Source organism: Lissotriton vulgaris, chromosome 4_1, assembly GCF_964263255.1.
Source record: "Lissotriton vulgaris chromosome 4_1, aLisVul1.2, whole genome shotgun sequence".
Lineage (NCBI taxonomy): Eukaryota > Metazoa > Chordata > Amphibia > Caudata > Salamandridae > Lissotriton > Lissotriton vulgaris.
Window position 1 is genome coordinate 1,027,380,469 of NC_141691.1, and position 20,080 is coordinate 1,027,400,548.

The window sequence follows — 20,080 nt, forward strand, 5'->3', positions numbered from 1 at the left end:
ACCCTGCACTCATAGACCCATTACTCACCCTTCCCTGACATATCACTAAGCCGATTTACAAAAAGGGGGTGGTGATGAACAGAGTGTCTGAGTTAAACAGACCACTCTTACCCAGTCCAAAGATCAGGGCTTGATCCATCACCGTTATTTATCTCACTGCCCCATCCCAGCTCAGAACCTGGCTATATGCAAATCAGTCTGTCCCTGGCCCAGTGCATCATGGGAACAGGGCAGACTAAACTACCAAGCCAATTCTTCACCAGAAAGGAGACAAGCTACCGGGGACCGGTTTCTGGCATTTCAGCCTTCTTCGGCCCGGCTTGCTTGAATCCTGATGGAGCAGTGAGAAAGGGACTCATGTCTGAGTATACCCTGCCACACCTATAGTGGCCAAAAACGATTTACAAAAAGGGGGTGGTGATGAACAGAGTGTCTGAGTTAAACAGACCACTCTTACCCAGTCCAAAGATCAGGGCTTGATCCATCACCGTTATTTATCTCACTGCCCCATCCCAGCTCAGAACCTGGCTATATGCAAATCAGTCTGTCCCTGGCCCAGTGCATCATGGGAACAGGGCAGACTAAACTACCAAGCCAATTCTTCACCAGAAAGGAGACAAGCTACCGGGGACCGGTTTCTGGCATTTCAGCCTTCTTCGGCCCGGCTTGCTTGAATCCTGATGGAGCAGTGAGAAAGGGACTCATGTCTGAGTATACCCTGCCACACCTATAGTGGCCAAAAACGATTTACAACAAGCATTTGCAATGCAATAGGTTTCGCTTTTGCAAGAGTTTGAGCTATTGGCACTGTAAATGACAATGCCTTTTATTTATGTGTTTTGCAAACCTGCAAGCAATGAGTAAACACACACTTTGTACTTAGTTGCTGTTTTCGGGAAGCAAGGCTGGTAGTAAGAGAGACGCAGTTACTGCCAGCCTTTCTTCTTGCAAGCAACATCTATAAGTACAAAGTGTGTGTGTACAAGCCCCTTGCATGTTTTCAAAACACAAATCAAAGGCATTGTCATTTACAATTCCAATAGCTCAAATTCTCTCAAAAGAGATTTATTGCATTGCAAAAGCTTGTTCTTGAGCTGCTTCTCCTTTCTCTCATTTTAAGGTGGAGGAGACCATCCTTCTCTCCTTTTAACCCGCAGCAACTCAGCTGATCAGGGTCAGTTGTTTAAATATAAAGTATGAAAACGGTTTTGATTAAACACAAACTTGGGAATGTCATTCACCTGCCAATTTCGAACTCTGCATACATCTAAGTAACAGACCAAAAACTGCTGAACGCAGACGGGCAGGGACAGCGGCCAGATTCTTCACTCACCACATACATCTCTGAGGACAAACACATCCAGAAAATAGGTGTCACTTTTAAAGTGGGAGACCTCACCTGACGCCCTGAACAGCTTCCACCATACAAATAACTGCATGTACCAGGTACTTTCAGATTTAAATAAATAAAAAAAAAATAAACCTGGACTAAAAAAAGCATTTCCTATTTTTCTAGCACGTGTTGCCTGCCTGTTTAATCTAAGAGCTCTGTGTAGGGAGGGATGAGCTTTTTATAGGATAACAAAGCCTAAAGCAAAATGTTAGATATAATGCACAGCTGCAGTCCAACACGGATAATCCTTTTGGAAATTAAGAATTTCTGGCTTTTTCCGAATTCCAAATAGTCTACTTTGAGTCAGATAAACGGCCTAAGTGAATACAGTAAAAGCTTTGAACGCATAGATTTTGTACCACAAAATAAGGGCCACTGCAATTATGTTAAAGCTGGGGGTCAAAATGTTACGACAGGGTTGGCCAATTGTGGCAAAACAGTGGCATCTCATTGGGATCTGAATGAAACGCTGTATTCCGCTCTGTCACCGCTGAGTTTTTTTGTTCTTTTGTCCTTAAGTGTGCGTAATCCGCCCCTGCCTCCTCTTCTCTCCTGTGCTGCTCATATGAAGGAAGAACTTAAAAGAACAAGTGCAGGGTGGGTTGCCCCGCAAGGGACACCGGTGGCCCCATTCAAACCCACTATCCTTATAACGCGGACGTGTGATTATTTTTCAAATTTACATAGTGGGAGCGCGGCCAGAAGATATCAGCGCGCTGTAAATGAGCACCAGTTAAAATACATGTCATGTGCTTGTTTTTTAGGCACTGGGAGATTGATTTGCCAAGAATCACAGTATTTTTAACCAACGCCGAGACTCGAACCTGGATCTCCAGATCCAAAGTCGACATCTCTGGCCGACACGCCACATCCTCTCTCTGCAGTCTACAGGTGTGTCTAGAGAGCGTCGTGAGAGCGGCAAATGACAGAAAAACAGGCCGCTTGTGCTTGGATTCTTTTTCTCAGCTTGAAACTAAAGTAAATCACGTGCTTTCCTTGCTTATGCTGTCAGACAAGGCACCTCCCAGCACCGCGCCTCCGTAACGAAACGACCCAACCCCCTGGAATCACTGTGTGCACTGCCCGGATATAAGGACTCGTAGCGGTAGCAGGACTTAGCCACGTCTCTTTCCTCTCTGATGAGGATCAGGATAGTGATGCGAACAAAAGTGATGGAACCACAACCCAACCATCCTTAGGAAAGATTCTGAAAACGCCATTTTACAATCACTACTTAATCAACAAGCTTTAAAGCCTGCAATTGTCCCGCAGCTTTGGAGAAGTTTAAGAAACCACAAAGGTATCACACATTATTTTTTTTATCACCTCTGTCCTTCATGAGCGAGAGAGGTCAATTCGATGCACACTCTATACCCCCCAGGCGTGAAACCCCCATTGATCTCAATGGGCTTCAGTCATCCCACCTCCCACCCGTGTGTATCAGCCCGGGCTGAGACAGTTTCCCATGCACACACAGAGTACCCCCATGAATACTTTGTGATAAAGTATGTCCACAATTATAAACAAGCATTTTAAAATTCAATAGGTCTCACCTTTTATTAAGTTGAAGCCATTTGCTTTGCTATACAATACCATTAGCAAAGCAAATGGTTTAACTTAATCAAAAGGTGAGACTTATTGCATTTGCAATGCAAATCGGTCTCACCTTTGGGTCTTATAGGTGTTTAGCCATGCATTATATTATCGCACATTACTGCAATGGACTGTGTGGCAGTGTATCATCAACTTCATTCTCTCAACCAACACAGCACCTAACACCGCTTAGATCCCTAGCAGGCTAAAATGCAGACTACTTTAAAGGGTGACGTTTTGTTTCTAAATAAACAATACAGTGAAGCAATGTTCATTGTTCACAACCTACACATGGGGTTTATTGAAAACACATTTATAACAATTACCCAACAATCCGAGGAAAGTTCACGGATTCACAGAGATGGTTATGGGGGTAAAGCGCACTAAAAACATCTGTCGTAACGGCAACAGAGGCCCCTGCAGCCCCTTTGGTGGGGGAGTGAGGGGGTGGAGACGGCCCTATCTCCAGGAGGCCTCCTCAGCACATACCTCTGTCTGCTATTTAAAAAGAACCCAGAGTGACCGGTTGAGGACCCATTTCGGCTAATGTGCTCAGAGTGTAATTCCCATTCCAATGTTATTTCCCCTTTCTGTATAAATCTGTCCCTTTACGCCTTCCTCCCCTCGATTTATTATTAATGGAATATGTTAAGCACTGGCTTTAAAATGTATGCAAAGGCGTTATAGGCTGGGGAGGGGCACACATGCATGCACTATAAGCAGATGTTGGCGAGGGTAAGCCTGAAGAGAAGTGCACAAAACCAGCTCTATTGTTTACCATGATTTTAGTGCTTCGTGCCTTTGCTTCCCAGTTCCAACCAGCATTAATGCCACCTCTGTCTATCAGCGAGCTTCATTTTTTTTTATTTTACCCAAAGTGGTGGTATTTCTCAATGTTTTCCCAAAACCCTATTAAAAATATACATTGCTTAAAAACGAATTTTAAAATGGAATTGTCACAATATTTCTCTTTCAGTTAACTCACTGATATTTCCAAACGCTGGCACATATGACCTATGGGTTAGAAAAGCATTTCCAAGTGGCATGCTACTGCATTCCGTGTCTATAGCCAGAAGCCAGACCCTGAAGCTTCTACAGCCCTTTAAAGGGGCCGCCGGCTGGCAGGAAAACTTCCACTAAGAGGCGTCATGCTGGGACATCCGTTAGGAGGATAGAGAGGTCAGTGGACAGCCACTTACTGGGGGTCGCCATATGACCACTGCACCGCCCAACCACCGCTTGGCACCACCACCCACCATCTTACAAAGGTGTTGCTTTTGGATGTCGGTGAGTTACAACCGGTATTGCTGCACCGGCCGGTGAATAACCGGATAAATTAACGGCTTTTTGCTAACTTGCATATATGCGTTCATCAAGTTTCTAGTGAGCGAAGTCTAAGTCTAAATGTTCACTTCGGTTTTGATGTGTCTTTAAAAAATAACCACGAGTGTCAGCAGCACCTGAGCCACTGGAAAGGCTCTCTGAAATGCACACGACCGGAAGACATTCGCCCCGCTCATTTGCCCTTTCCCAGGCCGTGCCAAGGCACCCTGGCAGCATCGAGTTACCAAGGAAGAGACAAAAGGCACTATAATGTTGTGAAGAATAATCGTACACAAGGAGGATTCTTCTCAGATTTAGTCTCATACTTAAACCCCCAAGACCGCACCGCAATGCAGACACAACCGTCAGCTGGAGCTCCGTAACTCGAATGCAGCAGGTATTCTACATACTCAGCGTAAACATCACTCTAGAATCGACAACATTCAGGATGGCTCGAGCACACGCTAGAATCCAACACAACATATAACACCACAGTCTGCTGCCACGTGCCGCAGCACTCGCCATCTCACCGAACGCATCCTTGCTGAGCCTCTGGGTCAGCGTTATGGTCCCCTTGAAGACGAAGAAGAGCCAGAGAGCCTACAGACAGGGCCTCGATGGTCACAGCGCTAGCTAGAACCCACACCATAACTTAATGGCAGGCATTGCTTATGCGATTTGCATGCTTACATGCAATGCCCGTGCATGACTTTAAACACAAACCGTGCACAGCGTGCAGTTGCACTTATCTGTGCAGTAAAGGGGGGGGGGGGGCTGAGGCGCAGTTCAGGAGCCCAATGGGGCAGCAAATGGTCGCCGGTATTCTGTTAGGAAAGATCACAATCGCAAACGTGATCTAAGAAGCAGGTGACTAATCTAAGCTCGGAGGTTAAAACAAGCACTCGGAAAACAAATGCCGGTTGGCGGCAGTACGCGAAAGCGAAACCACAGTTGTAGAGCAGGAGACGCCGTCGCCGTGCGTGTGCACGCCGGCTGCCCCTGCGCAAGCTGTGATGAGAAGACACGCCGAGCCGAGGTAGGGGATGTGTGTGTAAGGGGGGGTTCTCTATGTGTGTGTGTGTGTGTGTGTGCGTGCATGTGTGTATGCGGGATGGCTTGGGGGGTTCTCTATGTGTGTGTGTGAGTGTGTGTATGCACGGCGGCGGGGGGCGGGGGGGTCTGTATGTGTGTGTGTGCGTGTGAGTCTGCTTCCAAGGAGCCAAGGGAGACAGGAAGCGCGCGTGACCTGATCCGTTTACGCGCGCGTGCACATCACTTGTCTCCTGTCTCCCTTGACTCCTTGAAACCAGAAACGATCACAATAGAGTTTCGCAGTGCGAAACCTAAAAAGGGGGGTGGTGATGAACAGAGTGTCTGAGTTAAACAGACCACTCTTACCCAGTCCAAAGATCAGGGCTTGATCCATCACCGTTATTTATCTCACTGCCCCATCCCAGCTCAGAACCTTGCTATATGCAAATCAGTCTGTCCCTGGCCCAGTGCATCATGGGAACAGGGCAGACTAAACTACCAAGCCAATTCTTCACCAGAAAGGAGACAAGCTACCGGGGACCGGTTTCTGGCATTTCAGCCTTCTTCGGCCCGGCTTGCTTGAATCCTGATGGAGCAGTGAGAAAGGGACTCATGTCTGAGTATACCCTGCCACACCTATAGTGGCCAAAAACGATTTACAAAAAGGGGGTGGTGATGAACACCCGGGAGCTTGTATCCTTCCCAGTGTAAGAATTGGCTTTTGTAGTTTGGTTTGCCCTGTTCCCATCATGCACTGGGACAGGAACAGACTAATTTGCATACAGCCAGGTTCTGAAACTGGGATGGTGCAGTGAGCTAAAAAAACGGTGTTGGATCTAGCCCTGATCTCTTGACTGGGTGAGAGCTTTCTGCTTAATTCAGAGACTCTGTCCCTCACCACCCCTTGTTGTAAATATTTTTGTCCACCCTAAGCGTGGAAGGGTATTCTCAGATGTGAGACCCTTGCTCATTGCACCATCAGGATTCAAGCAAACCGGGCCGAAGACGGCTGTAATGCCAGAAACCGGTCCCCGGGAGCTTGTTTCCTTCCCAGTGTAAGAATTGGCTTTTGTAGTTTGGTTTGCCCTGTTCCCATCATGCACTGGGACAGGAACAGACTAATTTGCATACAGCCAGGTTCTGAAACTGGGATGGTGCAGTGAGCTAAAAAACGGTGTTGGATCTAGCCCTGATCTCTTGACTGGGTGAGAGCTTTCTGCTTAATTCAGAGACTCTGTCCCTCACCACCCCTTGTTGTAAATATACATCACTAAGCCAGCATTCACCCATCCACATCACTCACTCTGGAATCACACAGGCACACTGCTCAACCTGCACTCACACAGACATCACTCACCCTGGACTCACACAGGCACACTGCTCACCCTGCGCTCACACAGACATCACCAACCCTGCACTGTCACAGACATCACTCACACAGGCACACTGCTGACCCTGCGCTCACACAGACATCACCCACCCAGGAATCACACAGGCACAATGCTCACCCTATACTCACACAGACATCACTCACCCTGGTCTCCCACAGGAACACTGCTCACCCTGCGCTCACACAGACATCACCGACCCTGCACTGTCACAGACATCACTCACACAGGCACACTGCTGACCCTGCCCTCACACAGACATCACCGACCCTGCACTGTCACAGACATCACTCACACAGGCACACTGCTGACCCTGCGCTCACACAGACATCACCCACCCAGGAATCACACAGGCACAATGCTCACCCTATACTTACACAGACATCACTCACCCTGGACTCCCACAGGCACACTGCTCACCCTGCGCTCACACAGACATCACCGACCCTGCACTGTCACAGACATCACTCACACAGGCACACTGCTGACCCTGCGCTCACACAGACATCAGTCACCCTAGACTCACACAGGCACACTGCTCACCCTGCACTCACACAGACATCACTCACCCTTCAATGCACTGCACTCAATAGGTTTCATGTCTTTCAGCCTGTCTAGGCCCGCCATTGCCTGGTGACAGACTCCAGTACATAACACCACGTCAGCTGGGGCCTCTGAGCAGCTGGGGGTGCTCAGCACAGACCCAAGAATGCAAGCAGACCCCCACAGACACTGGTGTTATTGTAGGCTGTTCGTCACTGCAACACCCTACACTGCAAAGGAAAGTGGGACTGTGCTGGTATTCAGCCACTTTTTCCTGTTCCTTGGTATCTGGCTTTTTTCTTGAGCTCATCACTTTAGGCCATTTGTCCACCCTTGCGTTGTATCCAAAAGCCTCAAAGGTGAAGCCCAGCCATGTGGGTTGGTGCTGCTGTGAACTAAATGTATTGGCATGCAGCTTAGACAACAGTGAAACTTGCCATTCTTTATTGTGAATGTAAATAAAAATAAAGCATACTTGCAGACTGTGACTACTTGCCTGCCTTTCTCTTCATAACTATGCGATTGTATACGTTTAACGCGCGTACGGTCTCGCACAATGGGCGATTTGTATAGGGTTGCTGGAAAGTCCCCAAGGTTGACCCTGTCCCCCCCAGAAATTTAGTGTCTCCTACGCCCATGTCCAAGACAGCCTCCAAATAGAACACAAGAGTCTTGCTTAGGCTCAGTAATGAAAGAGAAATGCCAAGCGTTGTTCCTGCTCAATGAGAGCGCGCTCGCAGCGTTAACAGGAGAAGCTTTGGGGTGATCCGATGATAAAATAAGCAGCCTTGTGGCAGGATGCTTTGCTACACACAAGGAGCTATAGAGGGTGCCCGGGCACCTCGAATGTTAAGTCATAGGCTTGGTGGTTGTATAGGAGGAAGGTTGGAATGATCCAGTGTTGAAATATGTAGTCCATTCTGGGGACTCTGAATACCAAACAGGTGGCTACCACTGCAGCACTAAATATCGGTGCTTCAGCCTTCTCTGCAAATGCACAACTAACACATACAGATGAACAGATGAGGCCCTTAACAGTAATGTCTTAAGGTTCACAGCCACAAAGGCTGATGTTTTCATCTTAAACCAGTGCCAGCCTCTTGTGCGGCTTTAGAACTAAAGTGGGCCCTTACTTTGGCCCCAGGGAGACTGGGAAGTGTGCGTTGTCCCCGGGGGGACTGGTGAGTGCCTTTGTGACAGAAAAACTGCATTCGAGATCACAAATGAATGGATTGACAGGTGGTTGGATGAATGAGTGACTAGATGGATGTATAAAATGGTGAATGGATTAGATGACTGGTTGAATGCATTTATGCGTACACTGCTTTTAATTAATCATAACAAGGCTGTCACGAGCCATGCTTTGGCAATTTCACAACTAGCACATACAAATGAGGGACTTTCCACTAATGGCTTAAGGTTCACAGTAGCACAAGCTAATGTTTTCATCTTAAAACAAGCGCTGACCTCTGATGCGTCTTTAGCACTAGGGTGGGTCCCTGCTTTGGCCCTGGTGGGTCTGGTGAGTACTGCTTCAATTGGAGTGTGCAGCTCCTGGTTGCGTGGAGCCTTTTACTCTACTGCAGACATGAGGAGATTATGAGGGCTTTACAAACAGGAAGTGCCGTGCAGCCGAGGTGCACACTGAAAAGTAAGAATGCTAGAACGCTGACCTTTGTCGGCATCAAGAGAGCAGCCTCAAAAAGAAGTTTGGTGGATGATAAGAAATACTTTGGCCTTGGGACACTGATAAGAGCAAACACATGCAGAGCAACAGGAAATAGTGTGCGACAGCCAATAGAAAAGGATGGGTCATAAAAAAAATAAAGAAACAAATATTTCATCAAAAATGCTTTTCTCCAGCTTGGTTCACCAAGCGGGAGAAAAACATTAATGAAGAAACATTTTTCAAAAAAGGATTGATGAGAAAAAATAATGCATTTTTAAGCACAGATTTAATCAAAAACACATTTAACAAAAAAGTATGTGTTCTGTTATGTTGATTATTATTTGAATGGCACTTAATGCAGTACTACTGTTGCCTCAAAGTGCCGGACATGAGATGTAGAAAGCAGGAGGCCAGTAGGGATGAAAGGCCATGACAAAATAAAAGGAATGAGTGAGAAATTTGGATGGAGTACTGCAACACCTCATTGTGGTAGGGTAATAGCTCACCTAACAGAGCCATAGTTTGTGCAATAGTTTGTGGTTAGTAGATGGTCTTAGACATCTGGTTGGAAAGAAGGAGATGTCGTGGTTAAGGGACTGGAAGGGGACGGTTTAGATTGTGTGATTACAGTTCTCTGCACTTGGGTTTCTTCTGCAGCTAGTATATGTATTTCCAGAACTATTTTGCAGAAATTATTACTTGCATTTTTCAGAACTGATTTAGAAGAATTTTACAGTAACATACAATACTGGTGTAATCATTTGTACATGGTAAGTGTGTAGTGTTTCACATATTGTCCACTGAAGGAGGTTACGAAAGAGTATTGAAACTATTTACTTATTTTCTGTATTGTAGTGTTCTTCCAGTTGTGGCAAAGGAATGCAGAAAAGGCTGATAAAGTGTGCAGAGAAGTATGACTCAGGAAAATACAGAGAACTGTCCCCAAAGAAATGTTCTCACTTGCAAAAACCCACCGTGGAGTTCGAAAAAGAATGTATCCTCAAGGCCTGCCCCAAACAACTTACTCATACAACAACAAACCTTGGCCGGGGAAGCTGGTACGCTGGCCCTTGGTCTCAGGTAAGGTGCTCGCTTTGCAATCAGTCACTGCCCTCTTGATTGATCTACTTTTTTCCATAGGTTCAATGGGATAAGCCCAAATCGTACAAGGTGAATGCTAAATGTACGTAACAGCTAAACTGTGCCAGGTTCTTCATCACTCACTGATGATGTAATTCCTCTCATTTGGCATTGTTTGTTACACTACTGAAGAAATGTTACACGAAGGAACTGACATCACTAGCTTGAAGGGTTGAAGGGCAGTATTGCTAGCCTATAACGAATACACTTTTGAGACGCCCCTTTATGCATCCTACTTTAAGGGACTCCATTGTGACATCATTCACTGGATGGCCCCTTCAGATCCTGGCAGTTGTCGGTTTTCGGATTGCTGAGGCGAGGGAGGCAAAGAATACAAAATGTATGTGGGCAGATGCATGCAGAAAGAATACTTAAGGATGACCTTAAAAGATGTTTAATGACCATGACATATTTCCCAATTCCTCCAGTCCAGAACGTGGCATTGATCTCCTACGATATGGTAAAAGATGGGCATCTGTTGCCCTAAGAAGCAAACGTGTTGCTCCATGTGCATCACTTTCCTTTTGCAAGTACTAAAAACGTGGAAAAGAAAATGCTAAAAAAAAGTGAAGGAAAAAAAAATCAAACTTGTCTCTGTACAGCATGTGGTAAAACACCATACAAATCAGAGACGTTTTAAGGCATGAGCAAAGTGGGCACTTTCCAAGGGCCCCTGGGAAAGAAAACTTTCTCTCCACCTCCCATCTGTCTATTTCTGAAACTTTAACAAATCATTCAATAATGTTTCGCCTCATGGGGTTTGAATTAGCAGCAGATACGAAATAAAATGTAACGTTGCTCCAAAGAGGCGCTCCTAAGGTATGTATTGCTCGGGGCCCAAAATCCATAAGATGACACAGGATGCAAGATATGCATCCTTTGAGAAACGTGATTATGCAGAGAACAACTGTGGAAAGATAGCATATTAAAGCGTTAGCAGCGTTGTATAACCTTCAAGATGCCACCTGCATAACATATTATCGAATCAATCCGTGAATTGTAGCCTTAGCATTTCTGCACACCTACAATAAACGAAAACACAAGAAGGTTATGGGAAAATCATCATTGTTGAGCTTGCTGCATTATCACATGGGTTTTCTCTCAGGCACACAGTTAACGATGTTGTTGTGAGAAGGCCAGAAAGCATTTAATACCAAGACGCACTTTCACACAAATGCTCAGTGGAGTGGAACATGGCTAATTGCATTCGGCGGAGAGCCCAGCGGCCCTTTGCTTTTCACAGCGGTTTGCCCTTGTATAACTTCAAACTGCGTCCCGTGCCCTCCAGGCACTGCCGTGCGTTTCGAAGGGTTGTTCGGGTAATAGTTCAACGCATTACCCATTGTGTTTTGCTTCATTCACAGTCGTTTGTGCTCCTTATTTTGCACGTGCAGCAAAGGGTCAGAGGTCTTACCTATTTTCTGTCTGATGTATTTATGAAATGAAATATCTGCAAGTGAGTCACATGCAGTGACGAGAGTGAGCGTTCCAGTAGCCCTACTTTCCGAGTAAGGGATGGGTGAATGTCAACATCATTAGAGGTTTGGTATAATACACAAAGCCTTTACACCTTATATTTTAAAAGCTTTTCTTTTTACATCTGTAGTTAAAGACCTTGAGACCTGATCTCAAGAAATACCAACTTTGTATGTGTTATGTTGTAGGAGAACTGTCTGCTGGTGTATATAATTTTTAATTGCCACACCCTGGGCCGGCCATGGATAGGTCCTGTATTAGGAGCCATCCGGACTAAGTTTGGTGTCTCTCACAACGTCAACGAGCAGCCCGTCATATCCCAGAAGGGGCAATACTCTTCCCCTATTTAGGTGCACTCTTTTCCAGAAGGTATAATATTGCTTTAGTTTTCACCACACAGGCCCTACCTTAACGGGATACAACTTCTTCTTTTTTTCCAAACCCGGTACACACCACTCCCTATGAGTAGATGAGGATACTTATGGCCTGAAAAAATGCCTAGATCATGCCCATGAATAGGGTATGAAACATGTCGACCCCCTGCACAATTCACTCATTCAAAAACTGAAGCGAGTTTAATTTTCCCTCTCCAGTCCAACACTTTCTAGTCAGTGTTTTTACTCATGGCACAGGTCATTTTCATTTCATAAACTTTTATTCGATTATAAAATTTGCATAATCATAAAAAGTACAACATTATTTAAAAACCATCAGTGTTAAGCTAGAGTTCACATGAAACGTTTTACAAAACAGTGTCCTGTCGTATTTTCATTACTTTTTTTAAAAAAGTCACTGTCATTTTGGCTTCATGAGGGTTTAACGGCGACTGGAGGTATGCAAGCGCTGGATATGTGTTTCTAAGACCGCTAGAGCGTAAGAGGGGGAGAATCCATTTTTTCCTAGCCGCACTATAATATTTGCAGAACAATGTGACATGGACCGTTGTTTGCTTGGAGGCCCCATCGCATGGACAACAAATCAAATTCCGTGACCAGTTATTCTGTTCTGGGAATGAGACCAGGCGAAAGAAGAGGTCAAACCGGAATCTTGTCAGTAAAAACTTTTCATAGTTCGATAGAAAGAACGTAAGGTAAGGCTGTATCAATTTCCCTATTTGCAATTGGGAGATTTTTTCATTTTGCGTTTTCACTATCTCCGCCTGGTTGCGGAGTTCTCTCAAGTGGCCTAGGCATAGATCTTTCAGCCGTTTCTTGGGTATGTCTTCAATTGAGGGTGGATCAAAAAAGTATTGTTCACAATTAAGGTCTTTAAAAAATTTGAAGACATAGTTAAGCCAGGGAATTTTTCTCCAATGTGCTAGGCTCAGGCAATCTGTGATGAGGGAGCGTGTTACGTGACTTTCAGGATTGCACCAGATGCGATGCCATAGAATGAGAGGCTGGCAGCGTATGGTGTCTGTCACGAATTCCATCCCTAGCTCTCGATGTGATGCTAAGATCGGGGAGCTTTGGGGAAGGGCCAGGACATACTTAATGAAGGCGTTCTCGGTTGCCTGTATTTGTTTGATGTTTCCGTGACCCCAGATGCCTGCTCCGTAACTCGCCACACTATGGCATTTTGCATAATATAGTGTTAGTAGTTCCGACGGGGCTGGTTTTCCTAGTTTCCTGGAGAAAGCGCAAAGCGCTGATGTTGCTCGGCGAAAGTTTAAATTTCTGGCTTCGATGGCTTTTCGCCAGGTCATTGAGTCGTCCACAAGAATACCCAGATACAGGTAAGCTGACGTTTTTTCCAACTTGGTGTTGTTTATATGTATGGGTTTTGATTTTCCAGATTTGGGGCCTAAGGACATTGTGAATGTTTTCTTTGTGTTTACTTTTAATCCTAGGGAGTCCATGAACGTTACATATTTATTCAGTTGCCGTTGGAGTTGGTTGGCTGTTCGGGCCAGGATGACCGAGTCATCGGCGTAGAGTAGAATGGGTATAGGCCGCCGATCAATTTGCGGGAGGTCCTGGCTTCCTGCCAACATTGCTTTTTCAATCCCGTTGGTGTATAGATTGAATAGGAAGGGAGCCAATACGCACCCTTGCCTTACTCCTCGCGTGATTTTAAAAGGACGTGACAGGTCGCCGCCGATGCCATAGCGCACTCGGCCTTCTGCGTTGGTGTATAGGCCCCTGAGAAAAGCCAGTATCGCCGGTTCTACTCCTAGGTTCGACATGATTTCCCACAACTTTGCGTGCTGAACGCAGTCGAAAGCTGCGCTCAAATCAATGTAGACCAGGTGAATTATCCCATCTTTTGCGTGGACGTATTTGTCGGTCAAGAGGGTCAAATTTAGGGCTTGCTCCACTGTACCGAGCCCCTTCTGGAAGCCATATTGCAGGTCTGTAAAGATGTTGTTTTCCTGGGCCCAAGATTGTAATCGGTCCAGGAGTAATCGACCTGCAATTTTTCCCGTGGCATCCAGAAGGGAGATCGGCCGGTAGCACGCTGGGTCGTTTCGGTCCCCTTTCTTGAATATTGGCAAGAGTGTAGATGATGACCATGATGGAAGGAGACCGATCTCAGCAACTGCGGCCATTACCCGAGTTATTATTAGCGACCAATAGTCACTGTTGTGTAGGAATATGTCCATGGGCACCCCGTCTGGGCCGGGAGCCTTGCCAGTTTTTGATGCTGCAATTGCTTTTCTAACCTCAGTTACTGTGAAGCGTAGATTAATGGGTAAGTTGATAGGGCGAAGATGGTTCTCAGCTTCGGCCTCGTGTTCTGGTCGAGACGTGGCAGGTAGTGGGTCAAAAATTTTCGAAAAATGGCGTACCCATTCGCACTCTGTTACTGCTACGTCGAGTGGATTCGGATCGGTATCTTTGTCAAAAAAGGGTGATCTAATGGTCTGCCAAAAAGTTATGCTGTCCTTTTTTAGTGCGCTCTCATGTAATTGGCACCAAAGATCTCTCTTTATCTGGGACCTGCGGTTTTTCCTGGCTTCGTTGTACGCTTTCCTCCGGGATGAGATTAGTTGGACGTCTCTTGGCTCCTGCCGGAGGGCATCTTTTAGCAACGAGAGGGCCTTTCTGCAGTCTGAGTTAAACCATCTTTTAGTTTGGGATATTGGTTTGTTTGACCTTTGTTTAACTAACTCATCTCTTATTGTCCCTTGAATGTTATGGAAGGAAGTAATAATTAATTCAGGCGAAGCCTCTGCGGAGAGACAGTCCCTTAACCAGGGGTACGTTTTTTCAAATATTCTTTGCGAGGTCACCTCAGGATCAACTTTGGCCCATTTGATTGTGAACCCATTTCTTTTCCTCAGTGATATTGCTTGTTGGTCAAGAGGACTGATTTTTGTTATAAAAGGACCTGGTTTCTCCAAAATAATCTCCATACTTAGGGGATAGTGATCGCTGATCGGGCAAGACCCTACTTTGTAGTTAATTAGCGAGTTCTTACTGGTGATGGAGGCTAAGATAAAGTCAATAGTGGATGTGCTACCTCGCCCATGGAAAGTGGGTCGGAATTCCTGGGCTGGGTGCACTAGCTCATTTACAAAGTCAAGGTCCAGGCTGAATACCATTTCATTTAGCTTGTTTCCACTTTGGGTATGAGCGAAATGGGGAATCGGGTTGCCAGTTTCGGATTGTAGGCCACAGGTCCCGTTTTTGTGATTTGGACATAAATGATGGTTAAAGTCACCACCCCAGATATATTTTATTGACTCGCTCAAATTCGAGTTTTGGAGTGTTGATATGTGGGCTGCCATTTCGTCCAAGTTTGTACAACAATCCTGTGTGCCTATGTTGTTGTAATAATTTATGAGTATGTGAACGTTCTTTGATGCGGTGTTATGGTGCGTGATCTGAATGACTTGAAAGGTTGGTGTTTCTTTCGTGGTTTTTACCTTAACTGCTAGGGTGTTGGAAATATAAATCAAGAGGCCGCCTTTTGGTCTCCCCATTGTGCTTGGCGTTGCTTGGGTAAAGAAGGTTTTGTATCCCGCTAGATGGAGGGGGGATAGGAGCCAAGTCTCTTGTAAGCACAAGATTTGGTGGCTTCGTGCGATTTCCAACCATTGAGGGCATGTTATTTTTCCGGTCAAGCCTGCAACGTTCCAGAAAACTATGCCTATGGTCGTGGCCTTGTTGACTGTCGAGGTTACATGTGCTGTTTTGCTGTTGTTCGAGATTTCAGTGGTTGGGGTTTGTACTGTAAGTGATCCATTATTCGCGGCCAGATTCATTAGAGCCGGAAGGATAGGCAGATTGTTGTATTGGATCATTCGGGTCTCTGATGCTTCAGACTGTTTGAAAGAAGTTATCTGGTGTGTGTCGGGAACTAACGATTGTAAGACGTCGGCTGGATGTGAGGAGGCAACTTTGGGTTGTTTAAGGTTAATGATGGATGGTCAATCGACCATGTCGAGGCACTCGTAGCGGTTTTGGGTCGGAAAACCCTGCCACCCCTCATATGTTGGGTAAGATCTGTCCTGCCAGTATGGAATTTGGCTATCGACATACCTTTCTCTTGGCCCCCCCCTATCAAGGTATTCAGGTGGGGAATCCCTCCGGGTCCATGGTGTTTGGCGCCATGGGTCCTGGTTCCGTGGGCCTTTGTGGTGATGATGCCATTCCCATGGTGGGGGGTTGTGTTGATGTTTCATTGGGGGATAAAAGAAGGAGAGGTGACGAGTGTCTATTCCCCCTTTTTTCTCGAGTTGTGGCCAGGCACATATATAGTCAACCGTTGCGGGATCTTTGCAAGTTACTATAATGCAGTCACCGCGTGTTGTTTTCCTGGTTTTGCCTATCCAGGCTACCCTACGTGCTGACGTAATTCCTCCTGATAGATGGGATTCAAGAGGTCTGTTTATGCTAAGCCACTGCATGGCCTTGTTTTTAAGTGACCAAGCAGTTTCTGGGGTGTCATCTACTAACTCGGGTACTCCTGTTAGAACTATTGTATATGGAGTAGCTTCGGGGGGCAAGTGGGCAGGGCGTCTCACTGCTGGGTATTTTTTCTGGGCTGTTTCCGTTACGTTCTTGAGTGTTTTTTGAGGGGGTGGGGAGTTCATGGGCTGAGAATCAGGATTCTCCTGGGGGACCCTACTAGGGTCTGAGGCTTGTGCTGGACATGGGGTTCGTACCGTGGCCTTCCCTTTATTATCTGCCTGCTGCACTTTTTGTGTTGTCTTCTGTTGCGGTAGTTTGTCTTGCTGGGGGTGAGATGTATGTTCTGTTGATTTGGGTATAAGAGACAGTGAGTTGGGGTTCTTTTGTATTATAGCTGTTGCATTTGTGGGATTTGCTGGTTTCTGAGTATGTTTTTGGGTTTGCTTTTTTGGTGGGTGTGTGGTGTTTCGCTGGCCCTTTACGTCTATCCTGGTGTTTGTATCTAAAAGAGTAGCTGATATTATTGTTAGTTGGGCCTCGAGGTTTCTTATGCTCAACTGGATGGGTTTAAGGTATTGATAAAGTAAGTCTTTTGTTGTGGTTAGCACTTGTGACGTAATTCTGCAGGTCTTGCATTGCTCGGCTGCGTTGCTGTTGCTGGATATTGGCTTGTGCGGGAGGGTGCAATCGGGAATGTGCAATATGCTGTTAGAGCATGAAGAATTTGGATTGGTCGTTGGTGCACTTTGTGTTTCACCTCTGGGTGTAGGTCGGGTTTCCAATGTTTCCTTTTCTTTCTCGCCATATTGGGATAGAGTATTGGAAATTTGGGTGCCTTCTTGCGTGTGACAACCAGCTAGCTCTGGGGTTGCTTCCAAGTCATCTGATGACAATGAGGGGTCCGAATCAGAGTGCGTAACTGACAGATCTACTACTGATGGTACGGTGTTAAGTTCAGTGGTTGGAAGGAGCACTAGAAGTGAACTGTTTTGGGAGGTTGGATTAATTGGGGATGCAGCGTTCGCTATGGCGCCGAGAGATGAGCGCTTAGCTTTTGCGCTCATGAGGTCCATAGAGACTCTCTTTTCCATCAAGGCTATGCTTTGGTCTATTGTTTCATGTACCCGCGATATGAATAGGTCGATGGGGCCTGTTACCTGAGCTACCTCCTGCGCGTGTTTGGATTTCGATTTGGGTTTGGAGGTGCTTCTGGTTTTTGGCGGCATGTTGTTTATTGCCGGTTCGTTGATGTAAGAGGGATGGCCCGGTCCGGTCTCTATCGGGCACTAACGGGCAACAACGGGCCCGCCCTTGGCCCGGGCTTCGCCCCGGGCTCCGACCCGCGCGCGTCCCGCGATGCGCGTTGGTAATGCGGTTAAGTGGTTGTTAGGTGAGAGGGGGCGTGGCACTGGGAGGGGGCGCGGCTCGCACGGGAAGAGGCAACAGCTGATGTAGCTGGTAGCTGAGCCTCGCAGTCCCGGAGCCGCGCCTCGCGCCTCCTCTGCGGCCACGCAGATGATATTCCTCCTCACCTCCTCCTCTCAGGCTGGAAACGGGTTAGTCAACAAGCTACTCCTGTAGCGTCAGGGAATGCGATGCAGATGGCAGGGAACCTCACTGCGAGTGGCGCCCGCGTAGCGGGAGCCGTGAGAGGTTGTAGGCAATTTGGTGGGGGCGGGCACTGGGAGGGGGCGCGGCTCGCACGGGAAGAGGCAACAGCTGATGTAGCTGGTAGCTGAGCCTCGCAGTCCCGGAGCCGCGCCTCGCGCCTCCTCTGCGGCCACGCAGATGATATTCCTCCTCACCTCCTCCTCTCAGGCTGGAAACGGGTTAGTCAACAAGCTACTCCTGTAGCGTCAGGGAATGCGATGCAGATGGCAGGGAACCTCACTGCGAGTGGCGCCCGCGTAGCGGGAGCCGCGAGAGGTTGTAGGCAATTTGGTGGGGGCGGGCACTGGGAGGGGGCGCGGCTCGCACGGGAAGAGGCAACAGCTGATGTAGCTGAGCCTCGCAGTCCCGGAGCCGCGCCTCGCGCCTCCTCTGCGGCCACGCAGATGATATTCCTCCTCACCTCCTCCTCTCAGGCTGGAAACGGGTTAGTCAACAAGCTACTCCTGTAGCGTCAGGGAATGCGATGCAGATGGCAGGGAACCTCACTGCGAGTGGCGCCCGCGTAGCGGGAGCCGCGAGAGGTTGTAGGCAATTTGGTGGGGGCGGGCACTGGGAGGGGGCGCGGCTCGCACGGGAAGAGGCAACAGCTGATGTAGCTGGTAGCTGAGCCTCGCAGTCCCGGAGCCGCGCCTCGCGCCTCCTCTGCGGCCACGCAGATGATATTCCTCCTCACCTCCTCCTCTCAGGCTGGAAACGGGTTAGTCAACAAGCTACTCCTGTAGCGTCAGGGAATGCGATGCAGATGGCAGGGAACCTCACTGCGAGTGGCGCCCGCGTAGCGGGAGCCGCGAGAGGTTGTAGGCAATTTGGTGGGGGCGGGCACTGGGAGGGGGCGCGGCTCGCACGGGAAGAGGCAACAGCTGATGTAGCTGGTAGCTGAGCCTCGCAGTCCCGGAGCCGCGCCTCGCGCCTCCTCTGCGGCCACGCAGATGTTATTCCTCCTCACCTCCTCCTCTCAGGCTGGAAACGGGTTAGTCAACAAGCTACTCCTGTAGCGTCAGGGAATGCGATGCAGATGGCAGGGAACCTCACTGCGAGTGGCCCAGGTATTCCCCGAATAAACTATCAATGGAGAAACCAGTAGCCAATTTTAACCACACAGACACCATCCCACTTCTACTCACTACACAAGGGCTCCCTCCATAACATCTTTAAGCCTCACAACAGCAAACTGAGAAGACCTCCGGCAAAGAGCCCCCCCTGCGTGGCCATTGGGCATTGCAGCGCCGGCCCAACGAGGAGCTACCCTATGATGAAGCATGTCACCCCTCGGGTTGTGTGAGGGCCCTCGCTCCTTATTGGAACTGTCCCTGTACAATCACGCATTGTCTTATCTAGCACTTGTTCGTAACTGACACAACATTCCTGGCCTGTCACACTTTTTCTCCTCTCCCCTATAGGAACAGCGTACTTTCTTGTTTTACCACAATCCCATAGGGCCTGTATGCTGGACCTCTTAAGTCCCTGTCCCTCCTCGTGAGATTAATTGTTGATCATTGCCATGATTTTCAGTTTTTTCATGGTATTTTTGTACTTTATTTCTGCACGCACAGAAGCTATCTTCTGATGGTATTTGTTGTGCATTATAATTAAATAAAATGTAAATCTCTCAAATCGAAAGCAGCTCCCCTGTATAAGGGCTTTGTGTTCCACTACAAACTAGATGGTGGTTGGGATGGGGGCTGCAACATGCAGGAGATTTTGCTCAGACCAAGCCATTCAGTGGTGTGAGGTGGCGTTACTGAGCTCTGGCAGGTGGAGTGGTGTCAGGAACATCATAGGCCTTCCCACTATATTGTAGCTCGGGGCTTCAACATTTTACAAACCAATAAATATGCCTTCCGATTGTTCGAGTTGCATTTTCCCTGGCATATGGGTAATATTTAAATATGGAAATTGATGTAACTAACAACTATGTGAACCTTACTGTAGTAATCTTCGTGAAACAGTGTTTAATAATGTTGTTGGTCAAAGTATGGCCATTTTCAAGATAGAG

At 47.3% G+C, this 20,080-nt stretch overlaps 1 protein-coding gene across 1 annotated transcript in view; it reads left to right on the forward strand.

Moving 5' to 3' along the window:
* ADAMTS16 (ADAM metallopeptidase with thrombospondin type 1 motif 16) overlaps positions 1 to 20,080 on the forward strand; it is a 975,864-nt gene that overhangs the window by 946,189 nt on the left and 9,595 nt on the right. Inside the window, exon 21 of the mRNA XM_086965269.1 lies at positions 9,797 to 10,021. Coding sequence (XP_086821395.1) covers positions 9,797 to 10,021 — 225 coding nt within the window. The remainder of the gene's footprint in view (positions 1 to 9,796; positions 10,022 to 20,080) is intronic.